At 40.4% G+C, this 27,973-nt stretch overlaps 1 protein-coding gene across 2 annotated transcripts in view; it reads left to right on the top strand.

Moving 5' to 3' along the window:
* WASF3 (WASP family member 3) overlaps positions 1-27,973 on the top strand; it is a 128,547-nt gene that overhangs the window by 78,368 nt on the left and 22,206 nt on the right. For both annotated transcript variants that reach the window (XM_032403305.1, XM_032403304.1), the window contains exon 3: positions 6,713-6,855. In XM_032403305.1, coding sequence (XP_032259196.1) covers positions 6,723-6,855 — 133 coding nt within the window. In that variant the 5' untranslated portion in view covers positions 6,713-6,722. The remainder of the gene's footprint in view (positions 1-6,712; positions 6,856-27,973) is intronic.

Below are 27,973 nucleotides of genomic sequence, written 5' to 3'. Positions count from 1 at the left end.
GGAGCTTGCCAGGGGCTCCGTATGTGCCTTTTCCCATTACGAACACGGTCTGCACCATCCAGGGTCGCTGGGTCATACGGCCCAAACATCTAGGTTGCTTGTGCCAAGCCTGGCCCTGCGACAGAGTCTTTTCTTGCTCTGGGCCACACTCAAAGCTGGCAGCTGCTGTGTCACCCAGTCTCTGGCCCTGTTGCCCCCAGGACCCAACCTAACAGGCACTGTGCTTCCTTCTCTGTGGATTTGTCTTTTACTTAGGAGGGGCTATCCCAGCATGCCCTTACCGCCACACCCCTAGAAGCTTCACCAGAGTTGCCAGACCCAGAACCTTCGTTGAGTTTATCTCCCCCACTCCAGAAGCGTGTGTCTTACGAGGGCCTCCAGAGCATAGCCACGCACCACTTCCCCAGTCAGCATGCTGTCAGTCTCCCTCCCCAGGCCTGGCACTGGGCACCCACTTGGCATCCGGAAAGGGATGTGTGCCATTAGTACACCTGCTGACTGGTGGGGCCGAGGCCTCTGCGTGGTGTGCTGAGGTGTTTGGACTCAGCATCATCGTGAGCATCCATCAGAAGTCCCCGTTCCAGTTGTTAGGATCCCTGAAAGCCACAGCCTGGACCAGCGTAATAATAGAGTGCTTTGACTGAGCATTCAAAAGATCTGAGCTCCAGAGCTGTCACGGTTAGGTCCGCAGTTCCATTACAGGTCATGACGAGGACCTGTTTATACCTACCAGGAAGGCTCGAATGTTCCCTTAGCTATTAACTGCTTGTTAATAACTTTCAGGACCTCATTGCCCTTATGCAGGCCACCAGCGCACGCTAGCAGTAACTAGCCAACCCCTGCTGTTTTTGTAGGTGTTTTTCCTTCTGCGTCTTCCAGGGGTCTGCATTATTATGCCCGTCATGGCATTTCTCTGTACCAGGTCAGTTTCTGGGTCACTTAACAACAGAATCTGTCACAGGTGCACCACAGTCTTGTGGCAGGGCTCTCCATGCCCATCCTTCCAGACCGTCTCCTCGTCACCTGCAGGGCGGTCTGTGCACAAGTCCCAAATCCCTGTCTTAGCACTTGTTTTCCCAGACCACTCTCGTAGCCACTTGTATTCGTCTGGGTCCTCGAGAGACAGCCCTTAGGATGGGATCACACCTGTGAGGATTTGGTTAGGGGGGAACTGCCTGTGTGGCAGGAAATAGAGGAAGCAAGAAAAGGCTAGAAGAGCCATTAAACTGTGAGGCAAGGCTGACCCCCAATGAAGTGGGGGGGTTGGGTGGAAGCGTCCTGTCCTCGTTGGCCAATGCCGTCTGAGGGAGATTGGGCAAAGCCCTGGGGTGCCCTTGTCCCCCCGTCTCTTGTCTTTGCCAGTTTGTTACCTCCTTCTAATCTCCTGCTGCTGACTAACCTTGCCAATCTCCATTTCCTGTGGTGGAAGAGTTACCCATCCCTGCCGTTCAAGAGAGCAGCTGCTGAGCGGGCTGTGGGGGTCCCACTTCCGAATTCCCAGGGAAAGGCTCTGGCCTGGTTTCAGCCGCAGCTGGAATCTAGTTCACAGTTATGTGAACCAGGTTGTCTCCCTCTAAATTGAAACATTTCCCAGAAAAGTTGGACAGACTGCAGGTTTAATAGTAATACCTTATGTAACCTCTAATAATCCTTACAAATTTGATTAGTAATCTTTGATTTTTTTTTTTTCTTAGCATACAGAATAACTTTAAAGAATGATCTGGATGGGTCATAGTTCTTCCAGTGAAGGAGTTGAGAGGCATACCTGTCTTATTTGTTGGTGACTAATTGGGTTCGTTCATTACATGTCTGTTTTTGTCATTGCAAAGCATTTTCAAGAGTAATGACTGACCCAACATTTTCTCCTTTACCTCTACCCTGCTGTTCAATTTATTCAAAACTGGATTAGTGTCAGAAAAAATAAAGGCCATCTGGGGAAAACTACATGTGTTAGAGTACTTCGCACTGAATTGGAAAGCCATAAAAGTCATTGCTAGGTAATTAGGACTTTAAAAAGGAGCTACGAAACAATTTTTCTAAAATTGGGAAGAGAATAGCATGGCCTCCCTCTGTTGTCATTTGTATTTAGACAAGTGTGGGAGTGCCAAGTAGATGCATAATGATCGTGAGAAATGAAGACTCGGGTTAATTAGAGCTGAAATGCTGCAACAACGCAGACGAATACCCAAGGAGAAGGCCAGATCGAGACGTGTCTGTCTACGCATGTGGGTGTGTGTGCAACTGGCAGACGGTTTTTCAGTGCTCAGGCCGTGTTGGGGAACCGTAAAAGTCAGTGTGGAAAACACAGAACTTGTAGACTCAGTCCCGGAGTTCAGAAAGCTTAGAGGCCACCCTGGGAGAAAGTCCTAGCCTGGTACCAGGCACATAGACTCCCACAGGTCGCCTGGAATGGTCAGTGGGGACACCGATGAACAGCTGCCGTGGTGCCTCATGGGAATCCTTCTCAGACTTCCTGTTGTTTTAATGTAATATAGTACAGTAACAGAAAAGGTGACGTACGGTGAGGCCAACAGATTGGGCGATGGCTGCCAGTGAAAAGATAAGTGTTGCAGACCCCAAGACTGAGGAGTATGCCACATCATGAGGGGGCCACATGGGGGGAAGCACCAGGTTCAAGGGGTATCTGGAAACAGAGGGAGCGCCAGAGGGAAGTGGGGGCAAGAGCCTTTATTGTGGTTTCTGTGGGAAGGGATGGGTGAGGCGGGGCAAGCAGGTTTAGGATTTGCTGAATAATTACAGCAGGCTTTGGGGCATAATATTGTCCCGAGATGCCTGGTCCCTGGCACTGGGGTGCTTAGGGCAGGCGGACACTGGCCTGGGCTGTGAGAGCAGAGGAGATGTGGGCTCTGGGTTGGTGGGTTTGCATATGAAAGGTGAGCGCCTGGGTGAGTTTGCTAGCTCTAGGAATTCGCTTAATTCTGGGAGGAGCAGTCTGTCCAGTCCAGGGACCTCCATCTGCCTCCAAGATGTCAAAGTATCAGAAATACAGGTATAAAAGACATGGTTAATACACCTCTACAGAGTTAAGCTTTTCTCTTTTGTGTCCTAATAACATCTTCAGCAAGCCTCTGGGTCAGCACCTTCAGTGGGGCTGCCAAGTACCCCCGGGGCCTCCCGGTATCCACAGCGTTAAGTCAGCAGTTCACTGTGTGACACGAGAGGGGGATGTCTTAAACATGAAACGGAAGGACTTGGCCGGGGTGGGTGGGCTGTCAGAGCAGGGTATGAGCCCTTCCAACTGAGAACATCAGGAAAGTCGTGTGTGTATTTTCGAGCCTCCCTGTGTGTCAAAGAGCCTGTGCTAGCTCCCACCTGTGCCCTAATGAATGACAGGCATATCTGATATTGGGGAACTACCCAGTCCAGGGAAAGAGGGGAGGAAGGTATCAACTAGCTGTGGCCAGGTTTGGGACATGCTGGTGGGACCTCTGTGTGATACGTGTATCATTAAATTTGTATGCGTTTGAATAATTGTAGGTCCCAAGAAGTGTGGGTGGTGAGCTGGGGAGGTGCTGTACTGGCAAGTTTTCTGGGCATGTCCATGGCCTAAAAATACGGGAAAAGAGTGACATTTATCCTGAATAAATACAAAATGAATGCGGAAGAGGGGAATATTATATGCATAGCCTTCAGCTCCTGAATCTTACATTTACCCCGAACTCTTGTAAATCCCTCTTTTGAGAAATGATTTAAAAGCCAATTCATGCTTGGGCCAGTTTCACAAACCAGCATTACAGGCAGACCACCCATGAATTCAGATTCTTATAGAACATCCAGTTCAGTAGCTTACCTGCACAGTCTCTAGAAGTGCCACCATACCCCTCCCCCCACGTTGCTCTGTGCTTCTTTGTGGACATCATGGGCTTTGTTGCTTAATTTTCTTCTCGATTTCATGGCGCGAGTCCCTGTTGATCAGTTTTCAGTATTTTTCTTTCCACACTCTATGCTTTTATTAAGTTTATCAATGATTTTTTTTTTCCTAGTTTTCTAGTTCATGCTATTGTGATTAGTTACCATCCTGTTGTTCTAAAGGATTCTCCCAGAAAGTCATGACAACTCACAGTAAATCTTACATTTTTGCCTTGAGACTTGGAGATCTAGAATTTGCATATTTTAGCACTCCTTCCTTAAGTGTGTCCTTCTTCTTTCACATAATTTTTATAGAACTATTGTTATCTATTTTCTTTGGTCCAGCCTTATCGTCCGCTAGTAAACTATTCCTTTTTTTATTATAATAGGAATAATAACATTATAACAACATGTAAGATATCATAAAATTAATATAGTCAGTCACATTTTTTGAATGCCACTATAAGCCAGGCTGTTCTAAATGATTTATATAGTAATAACTCATTAGATTCTCACTCTCTAAGGTAGGTACTGCTATTATCCCCATTTTACAATGGGGAAGCAGAGGCACAGGGAGGTAAAGTGGTGTGCTATAGGCAATGTACCTAAGTCAATGGATGAAGTAGGATTTGAATCTGAAAATATGATTAGTATATTGAACTATCACCTTCCTGGACATAAGACAGAAATAGTCAAAAACGTTGGATAATTGAACAGAAATTTTCCCACTTTTGCCTTCCTTTGTTTTATTCTCCACATTACCACAGGACCCTTATTCACCCTTCAGATTTCAAGTCCGCAGTCATGTCCTGCATCCACCAGAGGCTGCCCATGACTATGCAAACAACTCAGCACCCTGCCCCCCAAAATGGTTTTCTAACCCTGAGTTCATTAGTCTGTGTGTTTGGATCAATGTCTTGCTTCCTCATAGAATAGAGCTCCACTGGGGGAGGGATCTTGTCTGCTTTTATTCCCCATTGGGTCCTTGTTACTCCCCATCCCGCCTGGTAGGTTGTAGGTGCTCGGTAAGTATTTATTAGGTGCTTGAACAAAGATTTTATTTTATTTTATTTTTTTTTTATTTTTAAAGATTTTATTTATTTATTTGAGAGAGAGAATGAGACAGAGAGAGCATGAGAGGGTCAGAGGGAGAAGCAGACTCCCTGCCGAGCAGGGAGCCCGATGTGGGACTCAATCCCGGGACTCCAGGATCATGATCTGAGCCGAAGGCAGTTGCTTAACCAACTGAGCCACCCAGGCGCCCCGATTGAACAAAGATTTTAAAGAAAGGGGAAAGAAAGGCAAAGATTTATTTATGCTTACCACATTCCAGGTTCTTTAGATACAGGGTACCATTCAGTTATCCTCCCCGTTGGGAAACAGTTTTACTTCAAGTAACAGAAAACCCAACTACAGTGGTTTAAGCAAATAGGATATTATTTGTCTCACATAACAAGAATTCCAGATTGGCATTTCAGGGCTGGTTTGACTGCTAACCAATATCCTACGCCTTTCTGTTTCTGTTTCTACAAGTTGGGCAATATAATCTTGTCAAAATGACAGTAGATCCCAGTCGTTGGATTTTCTACTGTTGTATGAGCAGTAGATTGGTTGCATGAGCAGTAGATTGGTTGCATAAGCAGTAGGTTTGAAACTCTGTATGCCTCCTTAAACAAAAAGTTGAGATTTTATGTTAATTTATAATGTACTTCTTGAAGAGAGAAGTGAAAAGAATTGCCAGGACATTGGGGAAGGCTCTCCTGAAAGGTCTGGTGATCCTTCACTGTCCATTCTTATTTACGTCTAAGGGCATCAAAAGCTGATGGGAAATTGTGTGGGGAGAGATTATTGGCAGGTATAACAGTAGGGTGAGCTGGTTGCATTTCCCATAGGGAGAAGCCCTGGCTCAGTGTCCATGTTCATATATCTTTTCTTTTCCAACATTCTGGGGGGAATGTCCTGATCTCTTTGGGTGGAGAGTGAAAAGTAGGCTGCCAGTGCTCTGGGAACCAAGTGGAGAAGCAAGCTAGGAAATGAGGGTATGGGGAGCAGCTCTGTCTTACATTCAGTGTAGACTTTGACTTAATGCTCTTGGCCTCAGTGCATTTCCTGCCCTAACCTTTAGCTATGTTTTGTTTCTCAAGTCCAAATTCTGGAATTCACCAGAAAGTAAAACAGCTGGGTGCGGTGGAATAAGAGCAGCCTGGGGAGGGAGAAGGAATTTGTGAATGGATTTTTAAAAGCCAGCCACCCTCTTTTCATATTCCTTCTTGTAGAGCCTTGAAGTACATCTGGTTCATTAGCTTATCCCCTCTCTGGATCCATCCTCCCCCCACCCGTTTCATGGATACATGGCACCTCCTGCTCCTGAGCCTTTGCTGGGCAGGGTGGGCAAGGTTCTGTGGTTCAGGCGGGCTCACTTCCTGTCTCCCTTCATTTCAGCCCGGGTATGCCTTTTCTGTGTCTTAATCTGGTTGGGCTCGTCCAGGTTTGGGCTGCTGTGTCCTTTCCTGCCCTTAGCATTTCTGGGCTTATGCCTTTTTTATTCTCTTTTCATTTTACTAGAGAGGAAAGGAAGGTAAAAATGCATGTATTCAGTCGTTCATACTTTACTGGAAATCTTGCTTACATTATCTTTCTATAGAAGTAGGATTGTACTCTCTATCTTTGAAATCGACAAAGTTTATGTAAGTCATTCAACATCTGTTGTATATTTAGCGGATTTATGTAGAAAGGGTAATGAAAATTCCTGGGAAGGAGTCAACTTTCAAGGGAATTAAGACTCTAAATTTGTTAAAATGTGAATATGAGCTTTTTAAAAAAATGTCTTTTTAATTTTCAGATTGTGAGCCATGCCTTTAGTGAAGAGGAACATCGAACCCCGGCACCTGTGCCGGGGAGCCCTGCCTGAAGGGATTACCAGTGAACTTGAATGTGTAACCAATAGTACTCTTGCTGCTATCATACGCCAGCTAAGCAGTCTAAGTAAGTCATCTCATTTCTAGAACACCTGTTTTCTGATGACCAATGGCATGTTGTTAACTTTACCATTAGCAAATTGATTTCAATTCGGTAGTTAATTTTGTCTGAAGAAGAGACCTCAACTTTGAAGGACCAACAACTTTGAAATCCCGCTCGCCCAGTTTTCCCAGTGTGAAATAAATCACTGGTCTCATGATACCAACTTTATGTGCTGAAGATGTAAAGTTAGAATTGACCAATTTACAAATTATTAGATAAGACCAAATGTGTGGATTCAAAGTAGTGTCAATTTTTAAAAGCTTATTAAATGAGGATAAAATGATTGGTACTTTTTTTTTTTTAAATGTGAATTATTTTAAGCTTGGACAGGACTAATTGGTTTTTTTTAATGTGATAAATTGTTAACACTTGTAACATGTCTGGCTTAGAGTAGATGCCCAAATATTTGTTGATTAAATAATATTCCAAGTAAATTGAAGATTAAAGCCAAAAAATAGTGAGATTTGCTGATTTTAACCTAAATGTAGGGACTGACTTCCAAATTGAGGTCAACAGATAAGCTGATTATTATATATATATATATATATATACAGTACTATGTGTATATTACATATTTAGATTTTATAAATCCAAGCAAATATAAGGAAGAAAGGACTTTCTATTATTTTTGTAAAAGATTTTGTTTATTTGAGAGAGAGCACGCATGAGCAGGAGCAGGGCGAGGGGCAGAGGGAGAGAGAGAAGCATTGGCTCCTTGCTGAGCAAGGAGCCCGATGCGGGGCTCTATCGCAGGACCCCTGAGAACATGACCTGAGTCGAAGGCAGACAGTTAACCGACTGAGCTTCCCAGGTGCCTCAGGACTTCGTATTATTTTAATTTTGAACATTAATGTGAAATACCCAAGAAATAGTTTTTTTGGGGGGGGAGGGGCAGAGGGAGAGAGAGGATCTTAGGCAGGCTCCATGCCCAGTGTGGAGCCCAACAGGGGCTCAGTCTCACAACCCTGAGATCATGACCTGAGCCAAAATCAAGAGTTGGATGTTTAAGTGACTGAGCCACCCAGGCACCCAGAAATAGTTCATTTCTGAAGACTCAGATAATACATGAAAATGCATTTTCCTTCAAAGCTTTTTGAAGTTGGAATGTTTTCCCCCTAACTTTTACATTTATATCATGATCTTGTTTTCTCACTTTGTCCCACTCCTTTTTGGTTTAGATGCATTTTGGGTGACAGGTTTTCACAGTTAAGTTTTTCAGAAACTGCTAATAACTTAGAAAAACCTCCATGATTTCACATACCAGTAGCCTCAAGCACCGGAAGATGTTTGTTAAAAATGTTCAGGTGCTTTTATTTAAATTTTGAAGCAGAAACACTTTGGATAAGTATTTCTCTTTAAAGGAATTGTACTGTGTTGTTATATTTTTAATATGTAATCATTGGCTGAGGCAAAAGCAATTTGGAAATTACTTAAAATGTGTTTTAAAATAGATTTCTTTTGGAATCTAATTACAATTGATTTGGGGTAGTGGTTGTTGATAAAATGTATAAATTGGTATAATTATAGGAAAATAGCTTGTAAATTATTGAAGGGTAAAAATGTTTCTGTTTGAATTCATATATTGTTATAAGAATGCTTGGTCTCTTGTTTTTATGGCTGAAATACCTATTGATGTGGAGTATAAGAGATGAAAACCAACAAATGGTTAAAGTTTTAATAGTCAAGCTGTATCTCATGCTGTAATAATACTCAGCCTAGTGTTATACTGGTCATGTTTCTGTGAGTAAAACCCCACACACAGTATTTTCTGTTCCATGTAGTCTGCTCATGGTAGGCAGAATAATAATGGCTCCTTCAAAGATGTCCCTCTCTTAATCCTTGGAACCTGTGTGACATGATGGGCAAATGAACGTTACTTAGCAGCTCATCTCAAGAGAATGAGGTTAGCCTGGATGATCCAGTGTAATCCCAGGGTTCCTTTAAATGTGGGAGGAGGAGGAACCCGTGTCAGAATGATGTGATGTGAGACTCATTCAGCTGTTGCTGGCTTTGAAGATGGATGAAGAGACTACAGGCCAAGGAATGCAGACCACTTCTGGAAAGTGGAAAAGGACAAGGAAATGAATTCTCCCCTAGAGCCTCCAGGAGGAACACAGCTCTGCCAAAACCTTGATTTAGCCTAGTGGAATCCATTTCAGACTTTTTTTTTTAATTTTATTTATTTATTTGACAGCGGGAGAGAGAGTGAGAGAGAGCACAAGCAGGGGGAGCGGCAGGCAGAGGGAGAAGCAGGCTCCCTGCTGAACAGGGAACTTGATGTGGGGCTCGAACCCAGGACCCTGGGATCATGACCTGAGCTGAAGGCAGACGCTTAACCGACTGAGCCAGCCCGTTGTCCCTCCATTTCAGACTTCAGAGATAATTAATGTGTGTTGTTTTAAGCCACTAAATTTGTGGTCATTTGACACAACAAGGAAAAGCAGCAATAGGAAAGTAATGTACCACCCAGCCTTGGTTTCATGGCGTCCACCTAATCCACTCTTGCCTCATGAGTGGACCAGGGATGGGCACTGGCCTTAAGGACAGTCGGCCTTATTTAGGCCACCCCGGTGGGTCTCAACCCTGTCTCTGTTAGAGTCACTGGGGGAGCTTTTTGAAACAAGATGCTAGGAATCCCTCGAGAGAGAATGATTGGAGTGTGCCCTAGAGATGTGATCTGCAGAATCGGATACCATGTATCTGGATTGAAAAGATGAGCTGGGTCAGTCCTGTGCTTGCAGGGAGTTTGAACCTATAAGAAACACAGCTTGCTAGTCTGTTATGGGATCTGCTGCTGAAATGTCACCCAGGACAAAGAAGTGATGGCCACCTGCATGCTGAAGCTGGAGTTGTGGGCAGAGTGTAAGAGAAGGCAGAAGAAGCAAGCTGGTAGAAGAAGGCAAAGGAATGTGCAGATAGAGACAGGAGCTGACGATGAGAAAGAGCACTAGGTGCAGGAGGGTGGAGAGAGACCTGGTCCCTGGACCTGCGCAGGAGGGCTTTCCCTCCCATTCAAGGAGCAGCTCGGGGATCCCCAGAGCAAACCTTCTTTCTTCCCCTTCCTTGTGCGATCCGTGCCTGCAGCCCAAAGGGACTTACAGAAAGAAGAGCAGACTGATACGGATGCCAAGGATGTAATTGTAGGAAACTAATATACTCTGTTACTTATTGGTGATAGAATAGCACATTTTTGGTTACCAGTGATTTATTCATGAGTGATGATTCACTCAGTACCCCTCTAGGTACAGCGTACAACAAATCAATTTGGTGCCTACTTAGAGTTTTAAAAAGCATATATAATTGACATCGAATCGGGCTATAGAACAGGAAGCAGACTATGACATGCCACAGCACTCACACGTGTAATAAATGCTCCAATTTGGGTGAATCTTTGGGTTTTGTGGGGGCTTTCCACTGAGTCGAAATATATTACAGGAGATATTTTTTGATCTGATCTTTTTATGATCTATAATTGTTAGGAAGAATAAGAATTTAAAAAATGTTTTTACGTTATTTTCTTATTTTGTAGTCATTCATCAGGTGTTCCTAAAAAGTGAAAATTAAGAATGCATGTATCTGTCATATTAAAAATCTTCTAAAAAAAAGTCTTCTTTTACTGAGTATTAATTCCCAAGATAAAGTCAAAACAGAATCTATTTTTTTATTCCTTTGAGTATCTAACTATTATGCATTAGGTCCAGATACCATCTTAATCTTCTCCATTTCCCTCCCACATGCCATTAGCATCCCCCCAGTATCTCCACCCCTCAGATTTGTAATGGGTGATGCACACCATCTGAACTTCTCATGAGCAGTACAGAAAGAGGCTGGACTTCATCTACAAATGCCATCTGGGCAGAGTATCGTGGGAAGTTGAAGGATTTGCCTTGACCATAGACTCATCATATCTGCCTGAGCAACAGAGACTTGCCCTGGGAAACCTACTGTGATGGTCCAGGGTAACTAATTCTCTGGTAGGTCCAAGGGAGGAAGAACAGACCAGGAGTCCACAGGAATTTCTTTGCTCTTTTCCAAAAAGGAAGACTTAGCAATCAAGGCCCTGATTCACCAGATCATTCGGATTCTCGTCACGTCTCTAAGGGCAGTTCAGCGTCATGCAGATGCAAATGACTTTCTATAATGACGAAAAGAATATGGTCCCAGATACCAAATAGATCTCTGTAACCCCTATAACTCTGCATAACTTTTGGGGAATTTGTAGGTTTTTAGCCAGGTACCATGTTCCCATTACATCCAAATTAGACACTTGACTTTAAAGGGTGAGAAATTTTGTCAGCATTAGATACTTACCAGGCTTTTCAGGGAATTGAAATCTTTTCAATGAGAAAATATTAATTATTGTAATGAGTTTAAGAACAGTCATAGAAATGAAAGAGGAAACATGTACCTTGAACTGCCTTATAGTTAAAGGATCAAGGCTTTCTCCAATAAAATAAAATATTAGTCTAGTAATTTTCAGATTTTTTTTCTTTGCATGTTCCTAACTTTTTTTTTTTTTAAAGATTTTATTTACTTATTTGAGAGAAAGAGGGTGAAAGAGAGAGAGAGCACAGAGGGAGAGGGAGGAGCAGATTCCCCGCTGAGTAGGGAGCCTGACGTGAGGCTCTATCCCAGGACCCCGGGATCCATGACCTGAGCCAAACGCAGGCGCTTAACCCACTGAGCCACCCAGACGCCCGCATGTTCCTAACTTCTAATAGGATTGATCTGGGGGGAGTGGGTGGGGGACAGGGAAGCCATTTTTTTTTTTTTTTTTAAAGATTTTTACTCATTTATTTGACAGAGAGACAGCGAGAGAGGGAACACAAGCAGGGAGAGTGGGAGAGGGAGAAGCAGGCTTCCTGCCGAGCAGGGAGCCCAATGCGGGGCTTGATCCTAGGACCCTGGGATCATGACCTGAGCCAAAGGCAGATGCTTAACCCATTGAGCCACCCAGGCGCCCTGGGAAGCCATTTTTTTAAAACAGTTTTGGTTAATAACGTATTATTTGGTTTTCTAGCTATGGAATATTGATTTCTTTTTTCTTCAAATGACAGTTGAGTGTAGCAATTACTCTTACATCAGGAGTGCTTTTCCATCCTTTTCCTTGATTAATAATCTGAGTACTCTAGTTCCTATCAGCTAGTTGCTCAATTAAAATTATGGTATCTTGCAATCAAATTCCTACTGATATTATAATGTAGTTTTAATATAATTTGTTTAAGAAAAGGGCATGGGGGGGCACCTGGGTGGCTCAGTGGGTTAAGCACTAACTCTTGGTTTCAGCTCAGGTCTGATCTCAGTGGCTCCATGCTCAGCAGGGAGTCTGCTTTTGGATTCTCTCTCTCCTTCTGCCTCTCTCCCCCTACCCCTCTCCCACTCTCATTCTCTCTCTCTCTCTAAAATAAATAAACCTTAAAAAAAAACAAAAAACCAACATGGGAACATAAGGCATTTGTGCCAAGGATGCCATAAGTCCTCTTTAATACCTCTAGGGTGTTTTTTACTACTTTTCTCTTTGTTCTTGTGATAATAGTGGTCTTCCTCTTCCCCCCTTGTGAAGGCTCCTAAGATGTCACAAAGAAAGGGGTCACCCCTCCCACCCCCAAGGTTTTTGCTCATATTAGATGGTAATGAGATAATATAGAGAACTTACAAAGCATAGGAAAACACAGATTTAAAAAATTACAAAATTTTCATTAATAAGAGAAAATAATCTGTAATGCTTTGTATATACCATTATAAAAATGGTATCTTATACATATGGTTTTGTAGCCTGTACTCAGTATATAGTAAGCATCTTTGTTGATTCCTCTAAGATACAATTTTTAATAGCTAGAGATTATTATATTGATATACCATAATTATTTAACCATTTCCCTACTGTTAGACATATAAATTGTTTCCTTGTTTGGGGGGTGGGGAACACTATCATAAATTCTTGTATAAACCAGTACATACATCTCTGGTTCTTTTTGATATTTAAAAAAAAATTCTGAGACTCCATTAATTTTAAGTATGTCTTTCCTTTAAAAAATTATTACAGGGGCGCCTGGGTGGCTCATTGGGTTAAGCCTCAGACTCTTGATTTTGGCTCAGGTCATGATCTCAGAGTCATGAGATTGAGCCCTGTGTTGGGCTACAAGCTGGGCATGGAGCCTGTAAGATTCTTTCCTTCTCCTCCTCTCCCCACTCGCATGTGTGTGTGCTCTCTCAAATAAATATTATCTTTTAAAAAAAATAAAAAATTGTTACAAAGTCTATTTTTCTGTTAATTTCCATGTTTTAGGTAATTGCATGAATAAGAAAGGAGGTCTATTTTCTTCTCAAAGATTTTAATAAGTGGTTAATATTTTTACTAATACTCCTTATGGTACATACTGTTTCATATCAAACTAAATGCCAGATCAACATAAAAATACTACCTTAAGGGCTTGCTCACATTTGCTTTATCTAATCGGGTCTAAAATTTGGAGTCGTACTAATTGATTATACCAAGTGCAGTTCTACTCAGAATAGAGATCTAAATATTTTGAAGGCATGCACTGAATAGATTTCTAAGATGTTTTTAGCCAAATGGGATTTGTGGGAGGAAGGGGAGATATTCAGACGCAGTATGTGCAGGAAATAGATCACAAGTACATTTCCATGCAGTTTAAGGCTAGGGTTAAAAGGGGATGTTAAGAGAAAATGTATTGCTGTATCTGGACAGAAGTAGACTGGAAGAAACAGCAAGAATTTTTAAAATTTTAATTCTTCAAACTGAGATAAACGCTTGCATTTCTTGTAGGCTAAAATAGAAAGCCAGTGAAGGGAGGTGAGTAATGTATACTTAGGAAACTATAAGATAAAAGTTCTTTCAGCAAGTTGGAGGCAAGTATAAGAGTCCCCTCCCCCAAAAGGCAGAATTATTGGGAATTCAAGCACTTTCCTGACCCATCATTTGACCTGAAATATCAGAAATACTTCCTTGAGGGCATTATAAAAGTAATTATGATTGAGGTTGGTTTTCATTTCTCCTTTTCCTAGATGAATCTCTACGTAGCAGAATTTAAATGTAGAATAATTCATAACAGCACAAGTTGAAGAGTCAGCCAAATCTGAATGTTTAGTCCTCTGGTTTATCATCTCTATTCTTCCTATTTCATGAGTATATAGGCTTATGTGATTTATAGATGTTTTTCTAATTGTTTTGATTTATACTGTCATTAAAGCAGACCATCTAAAAACTTTGAGGGAAGATTTTAAAGGTTCTTAATATTCTAAAACTTTACTATGCTCACTCCCATATTAGGAACACAATCACTATTATCAGTAGTCTAAAGTAGTATTCTTCTGTAAAGCATGCCCTTTTATAGGACTAAACATTCTCTACCTCAGCCTCTACTGTTCTTCTACATACATTGTTCAGTAAAAAAAATAAAACTATAAGACATGTGAAAAGGAGAAAAATGTGACTCATAATTTTTATTTTTATTTTTTTAATTTATTTTGAGAGAGAGAGAACACGCATGAGCGTGTGGGGGCATGCAGAGGGAGAGAATCTCAAGCAGACTCCCCACTGAGTGCAGAACCTGACATGGGGCTCAATCTCAGGACCCTGAGATCATGACTTGAGCTGAAATCAAGAAGTTGGACGCTCAACCCAGGTGCCCCAAAATGTGACTCAGAATGAAGAAAAAAAGAAGTTGGTGGAAGCAGGGCCCACAGATGACCTAATTTTGGATTAGTAGATAAGTACTTTAAAATACCTATGAAAAATATATTGAAGGGACTTCCAGTTTCCAATCTGGCAAGGAGTTTAAAAATCCTTCCTGGTCATACAGCAAGAAAAAAAGCTGAACAAATTGAAAACCTAACAGCTTTTCTTAGATCTGTCAGAGAACTGAGGTCACAGTTCAGACCATTGCCCCCAAATTTGGAGAGACCGGTGGATTACTGGGGGGCTCAGTGAGAACAAGTTTGAGAGCTAAAACCTCTAGAGGGTCCATTCTTAGTGGGGGCTCCCACACTTCTGTGAGTTTTACCATCCTACCAGGTTCTCACAGTGAATATCAGAGAAAAATCCCCTTGTGCTTACCCCAGAGGGAGGGGAAGAGTAACCATTTTGAAATAAAACCAGAGCATTCTGTGTTTTCTTAGTGCCTGCCCTCAAAGGGAAATGATTTCCCTGGAGCCTAAGGGAGTTGGGTTTTACCAGCGCCTAACCAACCCCGGGAGAAGGGAAATACCTACTCCAGCCCCTTCTTGCCTTCCTTTCTCATCTAAGGGGGAGGGGCGTGAGTCCCAGGGACCTAGGCTCACCAAAAGACTGAGACCAGATCATAGGACTACCACAGATAGATGAAGGGCCAAGGAAGTTACGGAATATATGTGTATACAGTGGGATATTATTCAGCATTGAGAGGAAATCCTGCCATTTGCAACATGCATGTACTTAAGGGACTTTATGATAAGTGAAAACAGAGAATACTGTATGATCTCATTTATGTGTGGAATCTTCAAGAAAATAATTTGAACACATAGAAATAAGGAGTAGAGGGGCGCCTGGGTGGCTCAGTCGTTAAGCGTCTGCCTTCGGCTCAGATCATGATCCCGGGGTCCTGGGATCGAGCCCCGCATCGGGCTCCCTGCTCGGCGGGGAGCCTGCTTCTCCCTCTCCCACTCCCCTGGCTTGTGTTCCCTTTCTAGCTGTCTTTCTGTGTCAAATAAATAAATAAAATCTTTAAAAAAAAAAAAAAAAAAGAAAGAAGGAGTAGAATGGTTATTACCAGGTGAGGGCCATGAGGGAGGGAAAACAGGAAGATGATGGTTAGAAGGTATAAGCCTTTAGTTATAGATGAATAAGTTCTGGGAATCTAATGCATAGCATGGTGACCATAATTAGAAATACTGTATTGTACATTTAGAATTTGCTAAAAGTAGATCTTAAGGGTTCACACAGACATACACACACACACACACACACACACACAAAGTATGTGAGGTGATGGTATATGAATTAACCCGATTATGGTAATCATTTCACAACCTATATATATATCACAACCTATATATATGTCAAATCATCACGTTGTACACTTTAAATATACACAATTTTGTCAGTTATACCTCAATACAGCTAGAAAAAAGGTCGTAGGACTCTAGAACACTTTCCTTCCTGCCACACCTTCCCAACACATCACTAAAGGCCTACATACCCCAGTTCCTTTTACCCAGTACAGCATGTCTGGCTTTCAACAAAAAAATTAAAAGGTGAAAAACACAGTTTGAAGAGACAGAGTAAGCATCAGAACCAAAGTCAGATGTAGTAGGGATGTTGGAATTATCCGACCAGGAATTTAAAATAGCTATGATGAATATGTCAAGGATGCTGATGGAAAAAGTAGACAACATTCAGAAATAGATGGGTCATGTCAGCAGAGATATAGAAATTCTAAGAAAGTGGTTGGCCTGGTGATGGGTGTTGAGGAGGGCACGTACTGCATGGAGCACTGGGTGTTGTACGCAGACAATGAATCATGGAATCCTACATCAAGAACTAATGATGTAATGGATGGTGATTAACATAACATAACAAAAAATAATAATAAAAAATTCTAAGAAAGTGTTTAAAAAAAACACATTGAAGGACAGAGTAAAAAAGGTGAATGGCATGCATGAAGAAATAGGAAATTTCAACAGAGAAATGGAAACTAAAGAGAAAAAAAAAGAAACAGAACTGAAAATCCCAGTATCAGAAGTAAAGGAATTCACTTAGTGGGCCCAACCGAAGACTGTCGAAGCAGAAGTAGCTTGGAGATGAGCCAATAGAAATTATTCAAACTAATTTGCAAGAGAAAATGAGAAAGAAAAGAACAGAGAATCCAAAATGTGGGACAATATCAGAGGGTCTAATACATAGGTAATTGGAGTCCCAGGAGAAGAAGATAGAGCAAGAATAAGGCAGAAGAAATAATGAATGAGGGTTTTTGAGTATTGATGATAGTTATCAGCCAACAGGTTCAAGAAGCTCAGCAAATTTCAAGAAGTGTCAATTAAACAAAATCCCATTTAGTCACCTCATAGTAATATTACTAAAAGAACAAGGTAAAGAGAAAATGATAAGCAAGAGGGGAAAAGTACATATAGGGAGGGTGCAGTGTTCAGAATGACCGCTGATTCTCATCAGAAACAAGACCCGAAATGAAATATGAATGAACTGAAGTGAAATGGAAATGAAAGCCATATTTTATTTTATTCAGATAAAATCTGAGAGAATTAAGTCTTCAGTAGATCTGCATTAACAAAAAATGCTAGAAAAATTCTTGAGGCTGAAGGAAAACGATACCAGATAGTAGCCTGGATCTGCAAGAAGGAATAAAGATCAACAGAAAAAGTAAATATGAGAGTAAATATAAATGCTCATTAAAAATTATGTATTTATATCTATTTGTTTAGAAGCCTTCTGACTGTTCAAAATGTATCATAGAGTTCATACCCTATGTGAAATTAAAATATATGGCAGTGAGAGCTGTAAGGGTAGAAGGGGGTAAATGGAATGATATAGTTGTGTTTTATCTTGTTTTACAAAATATTATTTGAAAGTACATCATTATGAATTAAGAATGCATATTTTAATTTCCAGTAACCTCTAGGATAATGCATAGAGGAGATAAAATGGAATCCTAAGATAATCATTTGATTTTCCCAGAAGAAGGCAGGAAAGGAAGAAGAAAGGAACAAAGAACAGAAAGGACAAATGGAAAAGCAATACCCAGGTGATAGAATTAAACCCAGTCCTATCAAGAATTACGTTAAATGGAAACATTTTGAACACCCACTTAAAATTTAAGGCAGAGCTTATCAGGTTAGGTAAAAAAGCAAGACTAAAATACTTGCATTTTAAGGATGAAGACACAGATTTAAAGAAAATAATGTAAAATAGATACCATGTAAACTAAACATAATGCATAAGCAAGCTGATGTGACTATATTAATGTCAAGTAAACTATAAAGCAGAGGTAAAGAAGGAGGTTCCATAGTGATGAGAGTCTATTTGTCAAGAACTCACAACTTAAAATTTTAATTTTAAAGAATATGGAATAAAAATAGAACCAAAAAGGAGAAATAGAAATAGACATCGCAGAATCACAATTGCAGATTTTAACAAAAACCTCTCTGTGAATGATAAAAAAAACAGACAAAAATCTGTAAGAATATAGATGGTTTGAACAACACTACTAACCAGTCTGATTCAATTGACCTTTATAGAACACTGAACTCCCAAATTATAGAATATACATTCTTTTAATGTTCACATGGAGTGTTCACCAAGATGAACATAAGCTCAGCCATAAAATAATATGTTTGAAAGATTGGTATCCTAAAGAGTATGATGGTAATGAGACTGTAATTATGATAATCTTTTTAGATAATCCTGACATATTGGGAAATGAAACAATATCTTTTAAAATAATCCTTGGGTCAAAGAAGAAATAAAAGAAATTAGCAACTATTTCTAACATGTGTGATGATGAACCATGTATTTGTGGGATTTATTTAAAGAAGTGCTTAGAGGGAAATTTGTATCTTTAAATGCTTATGTGAGAAAAGAAGAGAGAGTTAAAATCATGAGCACATTCCTCAGGTGAGCTCTCAATGTTGCTCAGCAATCCTGCTGTAATTCCTTTGTTAATTAGTTTTTCTCCCCTTAGAGTGCCTATTTCATATCTTTCTTTCCACCTCAAACTTCCCCCTCTGAGCTGATGACTTGCTTCTTATTTTGTTGGGAAAATAAAAGCAGTCAGAGGAGAAACGGACAATCCCCTTTTGCCAGATCAGTCCGCTGATATGTTCTGTACCAATGTGTCCTGCTCACCCTCCTTTAAAATGGTGAGCAATAATGTTTCTGTCAAAAGCAGTGGACCCCACATCCTCATGCTCACTCCAGGACTGTGTTCACCCTCTCTTTTCTGCATCATCCCCCCACACACACACGCTCTGTCTACATCATGCCTACCAAATATTAATATATGGAGAAATCTCCTGACCTAAACCTCAGACCATCCTCTACCTGTTTCCCCATTTCTTGCTCCCCTTCACAGCAAGATACCTTGAAAGAAGATTCATATCCTCATTGCCTTTACCTTCTTCATTTTCTCTTGTCCCAGTTAAAATTTTGTCCCATCCACTCTTAAAATTGTGCTTGTAAGCATTACCGGTGACGTCCCCATTGCCAAGTCCAGTGCTTAGTCGCAAGTCTGGGGAACATTTCTTTCCCTGGCTTCTGGGCCAGCACCCTCTGGTGTTTCTCCTCCCTCACAAGCTATTCTTTATTAGTCTCCTTTGATGATCTTTCCAATCTCTGCATGTGGGAGTGCTCCAAGGCTCGGTCATTGACACCCTTCTCTGCCTGCTCCCACTCACTAGGTGACCTCATCCAGTCCCATGGCTTGAAACGCCATCTTTACGCTGATGTACGTCTTCCATTTCACCTCTCCCCGAGATTTCAAACTTGTGTATACAACTGCCTACAAGAGATCTGCACTTGGATTTCTAATAGGCACACCTCACACTCTACATGTCTAAAACGGAATTATTTCTTTCCCCTCTTCCCCTCTTCTCTGTTAGCAAATGAGAACTCTAGTCTTCCAGTTCTTGTTTATTTGTGTCTTCTCTCTTTCCTACCACATATCTTCAAACTGTGTACCAAATCTGTACAGCTCTTGGCCCCTCTGCGGCCACTGTTCTAGTCTAAGCCACCGCTGCATCTCTGCTCAACAGCATCCTCCTGTCTGGTCTCTCTGCTCTACTCGTCACTCCGCTCCACGGGGAAGGGATTTATTCGTCTGCTTTCTTCTAACCATTTTTCCCTCCATTTCACTGGATTCCAGCCATATTGAGCTCTGGAGGCTGCCTTCCCACACCAACCGGCTTTCTGCCTTCTGCCTGGAAGGTTCCTCCCTGAGATGTCTACATGGTTCCCTGGTCTTTTGTGACCACCTGCGTACCACCCACGTTCTACCACTCCCTGTTCCCTCCCTGTCTTATTTTCTTCATAGCACTTAGCATCACGTGATATCTGTTCATCTGTTGTCTGTGTATAACATAAACTTTGTGGCTGTGTTAACTGCTGTGTTTCTTCAAGCAGCTAGGATGGCGCCTGGTACACAGTGGGTGCTTATTAAATATTTGCTAAACAAACTGAGTATGCTTAATAATCAGCCTCTATTTTCTTAGTTCTTATGAAATGCTAGAAAGAATATTGTTGAAGTATACATAAAAGTTCACTGTGGTTAACTATGGGTGACATTTCTTTTTATTTTTCTGAGTTTTCCAGATTTTCTGCCACAAGCACATGCTGCTTTTATACTCACAAACAGATTTCAGTAAGAATCAGAATGTATATTGTATTTTTTTGTCTTACACAGACTTATAAACGCAACAAAGACGAAAGAAATCAGATGTTAGCAGTGGATGCCTTGGATTGGACTTTGGGCCATTTTCCCCATTGTTTACCTTTCTGTGTTTCCTATATTTCTTCTAATAAGCGTGGATTGCTTTCATGGTAGAAAAAATAAAACTTTAAAAAGGGAGGAAAAAACCTTAGGGCCCAATAATTATAACTTACTATTTTATGGAATTCAATGGTAATTGGACTTTACTACAAACACTATAATGAAGTTTCTTTTTTAACTTTTTTATTTTGAAATGATTTCAGACTTATAAAAGGTCAAAACCAGGAGAGAATTCTCAGACTTTCACATGTATATTATTTTACCACATTTTCTCTTTCTCAGAGACTCTTCCTCCTGCTTTCGTTTCTCCTATACACACATACATGTATATATTTAGTATTTTGTATTTTTAATATTATGTATTTTATGTTTAGTAAATATATATCCTTAACTCTCTTCTTTAATCTGGAACAGTTCCTCAATCTTTCCTTGACTTTATGACTTGACATTTTAAAAGGGAACTGACCATTTTCTGGAATGTCTGAGTCTGGGTCTTCTGATGTTTCCTGATGATTAGATTTAGGATCTTGGCAGGGCTGTGACAGAGTGATGACACATCCTTCTCAGTGCATTTCTTCTCAAAGCACATATTCTCTGCCTGCCCCATAACTGCCCATGAGGACTTCAGTCACGTTTTGTTTCCAGTCGCGGTAATTTTTTTTTTTTTGTATCAGCATTGGTTTGTTTATTGTAACGAAGGAATCGTACTGATGTAAGACATTAGTAATAGGGGAAATGGTGTATAAATTGTATGGGAACCCTCTGTACAATCTTAATTTTTCAGTAAATCTAATACTATTCTATTTCTCTTTTTTTTATTATGTTATGTTAATCACCATACATTACATCATTAGTTTTTGATGTAGTGTTCCATGATTCATTGTTCGCATATAACACCCAGTGCTCCATGCAGAACGTGCCCTCTTTAATACCCATCACCAGGCTAGCCCATCCTTCCACCCCCCTCCCCTCTAGAACCCTCAGTTTGTTTTTCAGAGTCCATAGTCTCTCATGGTTCGTCTCCCCCTCCGATTTCCCCCCCTTCATTCTTCCCCTCCTGTTTTGTCCATAGATTTCCGTAATTAAAGTTTTGTCTCCCTCTGTAATTAATTAATAAGTTTCTTATGGGGAAACATCTTGAGACTTTGGAATAGCCCGCTTTCATCCATTTCTTTCCACTAATCCTAGCATCCACTGATGATTCTTGCCCCAAACACTTACTATTGTGATGGTTACAAAATGGTGATTTTTGTTGTTCCCTAATTTCCTCTACATGTATTAGTTGGAATTCTGCTGTAAGTGCTTTCACTTCTTTCCTTGTCATTCATTCATTCATTCATTTATATCCATCCGTATGAATTCATGAATTGTTATTTTATTCTGTGGGTTGTAATCCGTTGTCTTTATTATTTATTTTGATGCTTACATTTTCCCTGATTTGGCCAGCGGGAGCCCTTCCGGGCTGGCTCCTGTGTCCTTTGCGACATGTATCTGCCACTCTCTGAGCACTTCTGGACTTTTTTAGAAAAGCACAGCAAGGTATGCTAAGCTCATCTTGTACTTTTCCACGGTAGCCCTAGAATCAGTCATTTTTCCAAGAAGGCTTGTTACTTTCAGAGGAGAATGAAAAGCCAAAATCTCACCAATCAAGATCTAGGTGCTAGATGTATGTATTAAAATTTCTGAAGGACTTTGTTATGACTGGTTTCTTGTTCTACAGGAAGGACTCCTATCAGAGACAGTGGTTGTTTCCAGTAAATTTTTGCTTTTGAATAAAATTGAAAATCCATGCATAATTTTGAATGCTTTGGCAGTTTAGAGGCATACTTCTCAACCTGACATACTTGGACATGAGTTGATAACGGTACTAATAAACCAGTAAGTGGATCCTTTGTCAGTAAAGAATGAGTAAATTGCACTCACCTCAGCATGGTCTTTAATTCAATTCAGAATTATTTTAGTTTAGCTATTAATGGACTTGCCATTGAAAGAGTGAGTAAAATTAAGCTTTTCAAATAAGTTGCTATTTGCAAAACTGAGTACTATAATTTGCAACATTTTATTTTTGTTCATCAGGAAAATATAGTTTCTTCCATTTTCTTTAGTCACTTGTTAGCTTCTAGCAGCTGGTAAAAGATTAAGTACGAGTCCTTAATTTCTGCTTCTTTTTTATAAATTGAGAACTTTTATAGAAATACAGTGTCAATTGCATGTTGTTGTTTTTTCCAAATAGAGTTAATTTTAAGCATTGAAGGTAAAGGACACATGTTATTTATCCTTTTCAACTTGTATAGCATCTAGCAAGAGTGTGGTTTTCAACAGTAGCTGCTGTGCTTTGAGAATGCTGGTGTGACTTCTACAAGAGGTGCTGGTGTATACTCCTGTATTCTTGGTGATATATGCTGTCCCTGTTAATTAGATTTCTGCATAACTGAAGGGAAAGGGAAAGGATTTTTTTCTGGGGGCAGGGGAATGGACTGGAATATGTCTTTTAAACTGTGAATGGGCAAATAGAGAAAAATTAGTTGGCTACATTTTGACCAGGACTGATATTCAAAATAAACAAGTGATAGTCTTGGATATGAACTGTTTGGAACATGGTACTCTGTCTGCAGATCATCCAACTGAAGGGACAGTCATTTTCCTAAATGGGTGTTATAAAACAGTAGTTCCAAAGGATGTTATTAGGTGTTTCCAGGCCCCATCAGTTTGAAAACATGGTGTGCTAGATGCATCTCTTGCAGATTCCTATTGCACATTAGCGTATTAAAGATTTGAGATACCCCCAGGCATAGAAGCATGTTTAATCTTTTTAGCCCAGCATTTCCCAAACTTACTTGGACAGGGAGGGTTTGTTGGTTGTCTACTTGTTAACAAGAAAACACTGGAAGAGATCATATGTTTTTTATTCAGGAGGTACTCACTGAGCACTAACTCAGCACAGGCAATACAGAGATAAAAGGCATTGCTCATACCCTCAAATAACTTATACAAAGACAGTGTTCAGGTTATGTGAAGAGTCCTGTGACTGAGGTATACTTAAGGTATTGTGGGAACACAGAGAGAGGCATCTGATCTTATAGACCCCTATCTGCATCCTGAAGAATTGGTTTTAAGTTAATGCATTTTTATTCATTTATTCCAAAATCTTTTTGAGCACCTATTATAAGCCAGGCATGTCCTAGACCTTGGGGATTGATAAAGCAGTGTGCAGAACCAAGGAGAGTCCTTCTCTTCTTGGATCATACATTCTCGTGGAAGGAGACAGGCAGGAAACAAGATGAATAAGTACAAGTGTACAATTATAGCATGGTGATAAGTGCTAAGGAGAAAAATACAGCAGGGAGGGGACAAGGGTGTGTGTGCGCATGTGTGTGGTGAGGTGATGGCACTTTTTTTTAAAATTTTTTTATTAACATGTATTATTTGTTTCAGGGGTACATGTCTGTGATTCATCAGTCTTACACAATTCACAGTGCTCACCATAGCACATACCCTCCCCAATGTCTGTCACCCAGCCACCGCATCCCTCCCACCCCCCACCACTCCAGCAACCCTCAGTTTGTTTCCCAAGATTAAGAGTCTATTATGGTTTGTCTCCCTCTCTGGTTTCATCTTGTTTCATTTTTCCCTCCCTTCCCCTATGATCCTCTGTCTTGTTTCTCAAAATCCTCATATGAGGTGATGGCACTTTTAGCTAAGGTTGCTAGAGGTGTCTCACTTAGAAGGTCACATTTGGGTATAGATCTGGATGAAGTGAGGGACCAGACCCTGTGAGTCTCTGGGACAAAATCGTCCAGGAGAAGGAACAGGAAATGCAAACACCCAACCGGAAGCGAGAATGATTGGCATGTCTGAGAAAGAGCAAGGAGACAGTGTAGGTGGAGTGGAATATGCAAGGGAGAGGATGATAGTTGATGAGGCCAGCAGGGTAAATGGAGTTAAATCACTTTATAAGCCTCCCATGGCCTTTGGCTTTTATTCTGAGTGAGGTGACAAAGCATGGGAGGGATTTAAAAGTTCAGACCAATAGCGGGATCTGTGGGAAAGGGGAATGGGTTAGGCATTGCAAACAGTTCATTTTGACCGGAGCACAAAGGAAGGACAGAAGAGAGGTGCACAGGGCCTTCTGTGCCCTGCTGAGAGGCCTAGATTTTATCTTGAGAATGATAGGGAGCAATGAAGAATTTGAATAGGAGGGACAGTCAGATCTTTTCTTTAAGAAAGATCACTTGGCAGCGGTGTGATGAATAGATATGAGAGTGGGAAGTGAACCTGAAAGCAAAACAGCCCGGAGCTGTTGATCTATGTAGTGCAGGAGGGAAGCAGGGAAGGTGTGAGTTCAGGGGTGCTGGGGGAGATGAGTGCTGAGGTTGGGTGTTCTGTGAGTTGTAGCAGGAGGCAGCAACCACAGATGACTCCATTTCTTCCTGAGCTTCATTTTGGGTTGGTTGATGCCTTTCCACACGGGGATGCAAGTTTGAGTTAAGTGAAAATGAATTCCTATTGGAATTTGTACAGCATTTGGGATTCTTTATAGGATGTCAACATGGAGATGTTCATGAGCTAATTAGATACACAAGTCCGGCACTCAGGAAAGGGTTTATAAGCCAGTGAACAAACATTAATTCTGGATACCACATCTAGTTACTGAGTTGAAAAACATATAATTTGTGTGAAGATTTTATTTTATTCCTTTGCCTTTTTGGGAACCACTTTATATATTGTGGGAGTGGAAACTGTTGGCAGAATTTAAAGTGACTCCAGAGGACCATACAATAGATACCAGGCTTTAAGAGAAACAATTTACTGCTCTGCTGAAATCAGTAGTCTTGGGGATCCCTCTTCCGTTTTTGGTAGGAGGGATGACTTCTAGATACAAGATGTTTTTATTGATTTCTTTACTGCTTTCATTTTTTAAGAGGAAGTTCCTCTTGTTAAGACAGTTACACCATGAGAGTTTATGAAATTATGTTGCTTTTAGATTCACAAGAAATGTTCATCCATTGTCTGGGAGTGACCATTTAAACAGCAAATATTTCAGTCCATTTCATTAAGTAAACAGGAAATTAGCAAATGGCTTATGGCCTGAAATAATTCATGGAAGTTGCTAATTCCTAGGCAAGGAAGTTCAGGGAAGTATATGATGAAAGCAAGGGATTAGAAGTTAGAAGACCAGAGTTTTGTTTCATCTCTTACTGCCACTTACTAGCCATGAGATTTGGACAGATCATCTTTCAATGGTCAGGTTAGTCATCTGGAAAATGAAAGCAGTAACTCACTGTTGACCTCATGAGCTGGTGCATTCATCAAACAGGCGTTTGTCAGGAGGCATTGTTCTAGGGCTGGGCTGCAACACTAGATAGACAGGCATGGTTCTTACTCTCACAGTTTGCCATGTTGTGAATTACAGCAGTCTGGATGGAAAGTGGATATCAGAGCACCGTATAAATTGTAAAGCACTATGAAAACATCATGGTGATTCTGGCTTTATTCTTTCCAGAAGATTTAGGTTCTCTTCTCATTTGAGTGATAAATTGGTAGAAATGGAAATAAATGGTAGGTTTACACACAGACCTTAAACCCTTCCCAAAAATTAACTCAAGATGGAACATAGTCCTAAATGTAAAACTATAAAACTCCTGGTAGGTAACATGGGAGAAAAATCCAGATGACCTTGGGAATGGTGATGACATTGTAGATACACCACCAAAGAAAGGCACCACAATGAAAGAAATACTTGATAAGCTGGACTTCATTAAAATTAAAAACTTGGACTCTGTGAAAGATACTGTCAAGAGAATAAGACAGGCCACAGACTAGGAGAAGATATTTGCAGAAGACATAATCTGATAAAAGGCTGTTGTCCATAATATACCAAGACCTCTTAAAATTCAGTACCAAGAAAACTAACAACCTGATTTAAAAATGGGCAAAAGACCTGAACAGACATCTCACCAAAGAAGATGTATAGATGACAGGCATAGAGCATATGAAAAGGTACTTAACATCATCTGTCATCAGGGAAATGCAAATTAAAATGAGATAACCACTTCACACCTTTTAGAAGGGCTAAAATCCAGAAAACCAACAACACCAAATGCTGATGAGCATGTGGAGCAACAGGAACTCTCATATGTTGCTGGTGGGAATGCAAAATGGTGCAGCCACTTTGGAAGACAGTTTGTTTCTTATAAAAATGAACATGCTCTTACCATACAATGTGGCAGTGTTGCCTCTTGGTATTTACCTAGGTGAGTTGAAAACTCATATCCACATAAAAACCTGCACACAGATGTTTATTCATCACCACCAAACACTGGAAGCAACTAAGATGTCCTTCAGTAGGTGAATGGATAATCAAACTGTGGTACATCCAGACAGTGGGACATTATTCAACGCTGAAAAGAAATAAGCTGTCTTGCCATGAAGAAACGTGGAGGAACCTGAAATGCTTATTACTAAGTGAATATGATTAATTATAATTAATTATGATTTCTACTATATGACATTCTAGGAAAGGCAAAACTGTGGAGACAGTAAAAAATCAGTGGTTGCCAGGGGTTGAATGGCGGGAGGTGGGGGGTGATAAATAGGTGGAGCATAAAGGATTTTTATTAGTGAAACTATTTTATATGATACTATAATGGTGGATACATGTCTTTATACATATGTCCAAATCCATAGAATGTATAACATAAAGAGTAAACTGAACTTTGGATGTAATGACGTGTCAGTGCAGGTTTATCAGTTATAACAAAAGCATCACTCTGGTGTGTGATGTTGATAGTGGGGGGGCAGGGATTATATGGGAAATTTCTGTGCTTTCTGCTCAGTTTTGCTGTGAACTGGAAACTGTTCTTAAAATTAAAGTCTTATTTTTTGAAAAGTGATTCTCTCTGGCAGAGGAGATACGATGCAGGTGTGCCTTGCACACACGGGGTAGACAGTTATTAAATGTTTGTTGAATGAATAAAGGAATGATGTTAGGATTTGGACATTCAAGCAGGTACTTACTCCTATCTTTTCAGATTTTTTTTTTTTTTTTTTTTTTTTACATTTTAAGAAAAGTGGGAGTAGTTGTATCTGGCACTCACAAGAATCCATACAGAAAATTTAACTCCGAATACAAAATATTGATTTTTAGAGAGTGCCAGAGTCAGCACTATATCCTTAGATTTCAAAGTATGAATTAGAACAGTTTCATGCCATTGGAGAGTGTTAGATACAGCATGAAATATCTAACGTTTCTAATGGTGAATGAAGCAAAATCTCAAATTTAGAAACCAACATGATTTATTTATCTTGGGAAGTAAAAGGAAGGTTAAGTTCCCAAGATTTTATTTATTCGTAAAGCATGCAAAATGAAAGTCCTTTTTTCCCCAAAGAAGTTTAATGGGAAACAACTTGTATGATAGCCATGTAGCAATTAAATGAAAGTTCTGTACTCCCTGGGGTATTTTAAAACTATACAACTTTGGGTCAGTTTCAGATAAACGTTAATATCCACAATACATTTTCAAAAGTTCTAAAGGCCCTTGACTGTGACACTATTTTTATAATCATTTGCACAAAATCCCACA

Source organism: Phoca vitulina, unplaced genomic scaffold (genome assembly GCF_004348235.1).
Source record: "Phoca vitulina isolate PV1807 unplaced genomic scaffold, GSC_HSeal_1.0 scaffold5, whole genome shotgun sequence".
Classification (NCBI taxonomy): domain Eukaryota; kingdom Metazoa; phylum Chordata; class Mammalia; order Carnivora; family Phocidae; genus Phoca; species Phoca vitulina.
The sequence above is the reverse complement of the archived record's forward strand: the minus strand, read 5'-3'. Positions and strand labels throughout refer to the sequence as shown.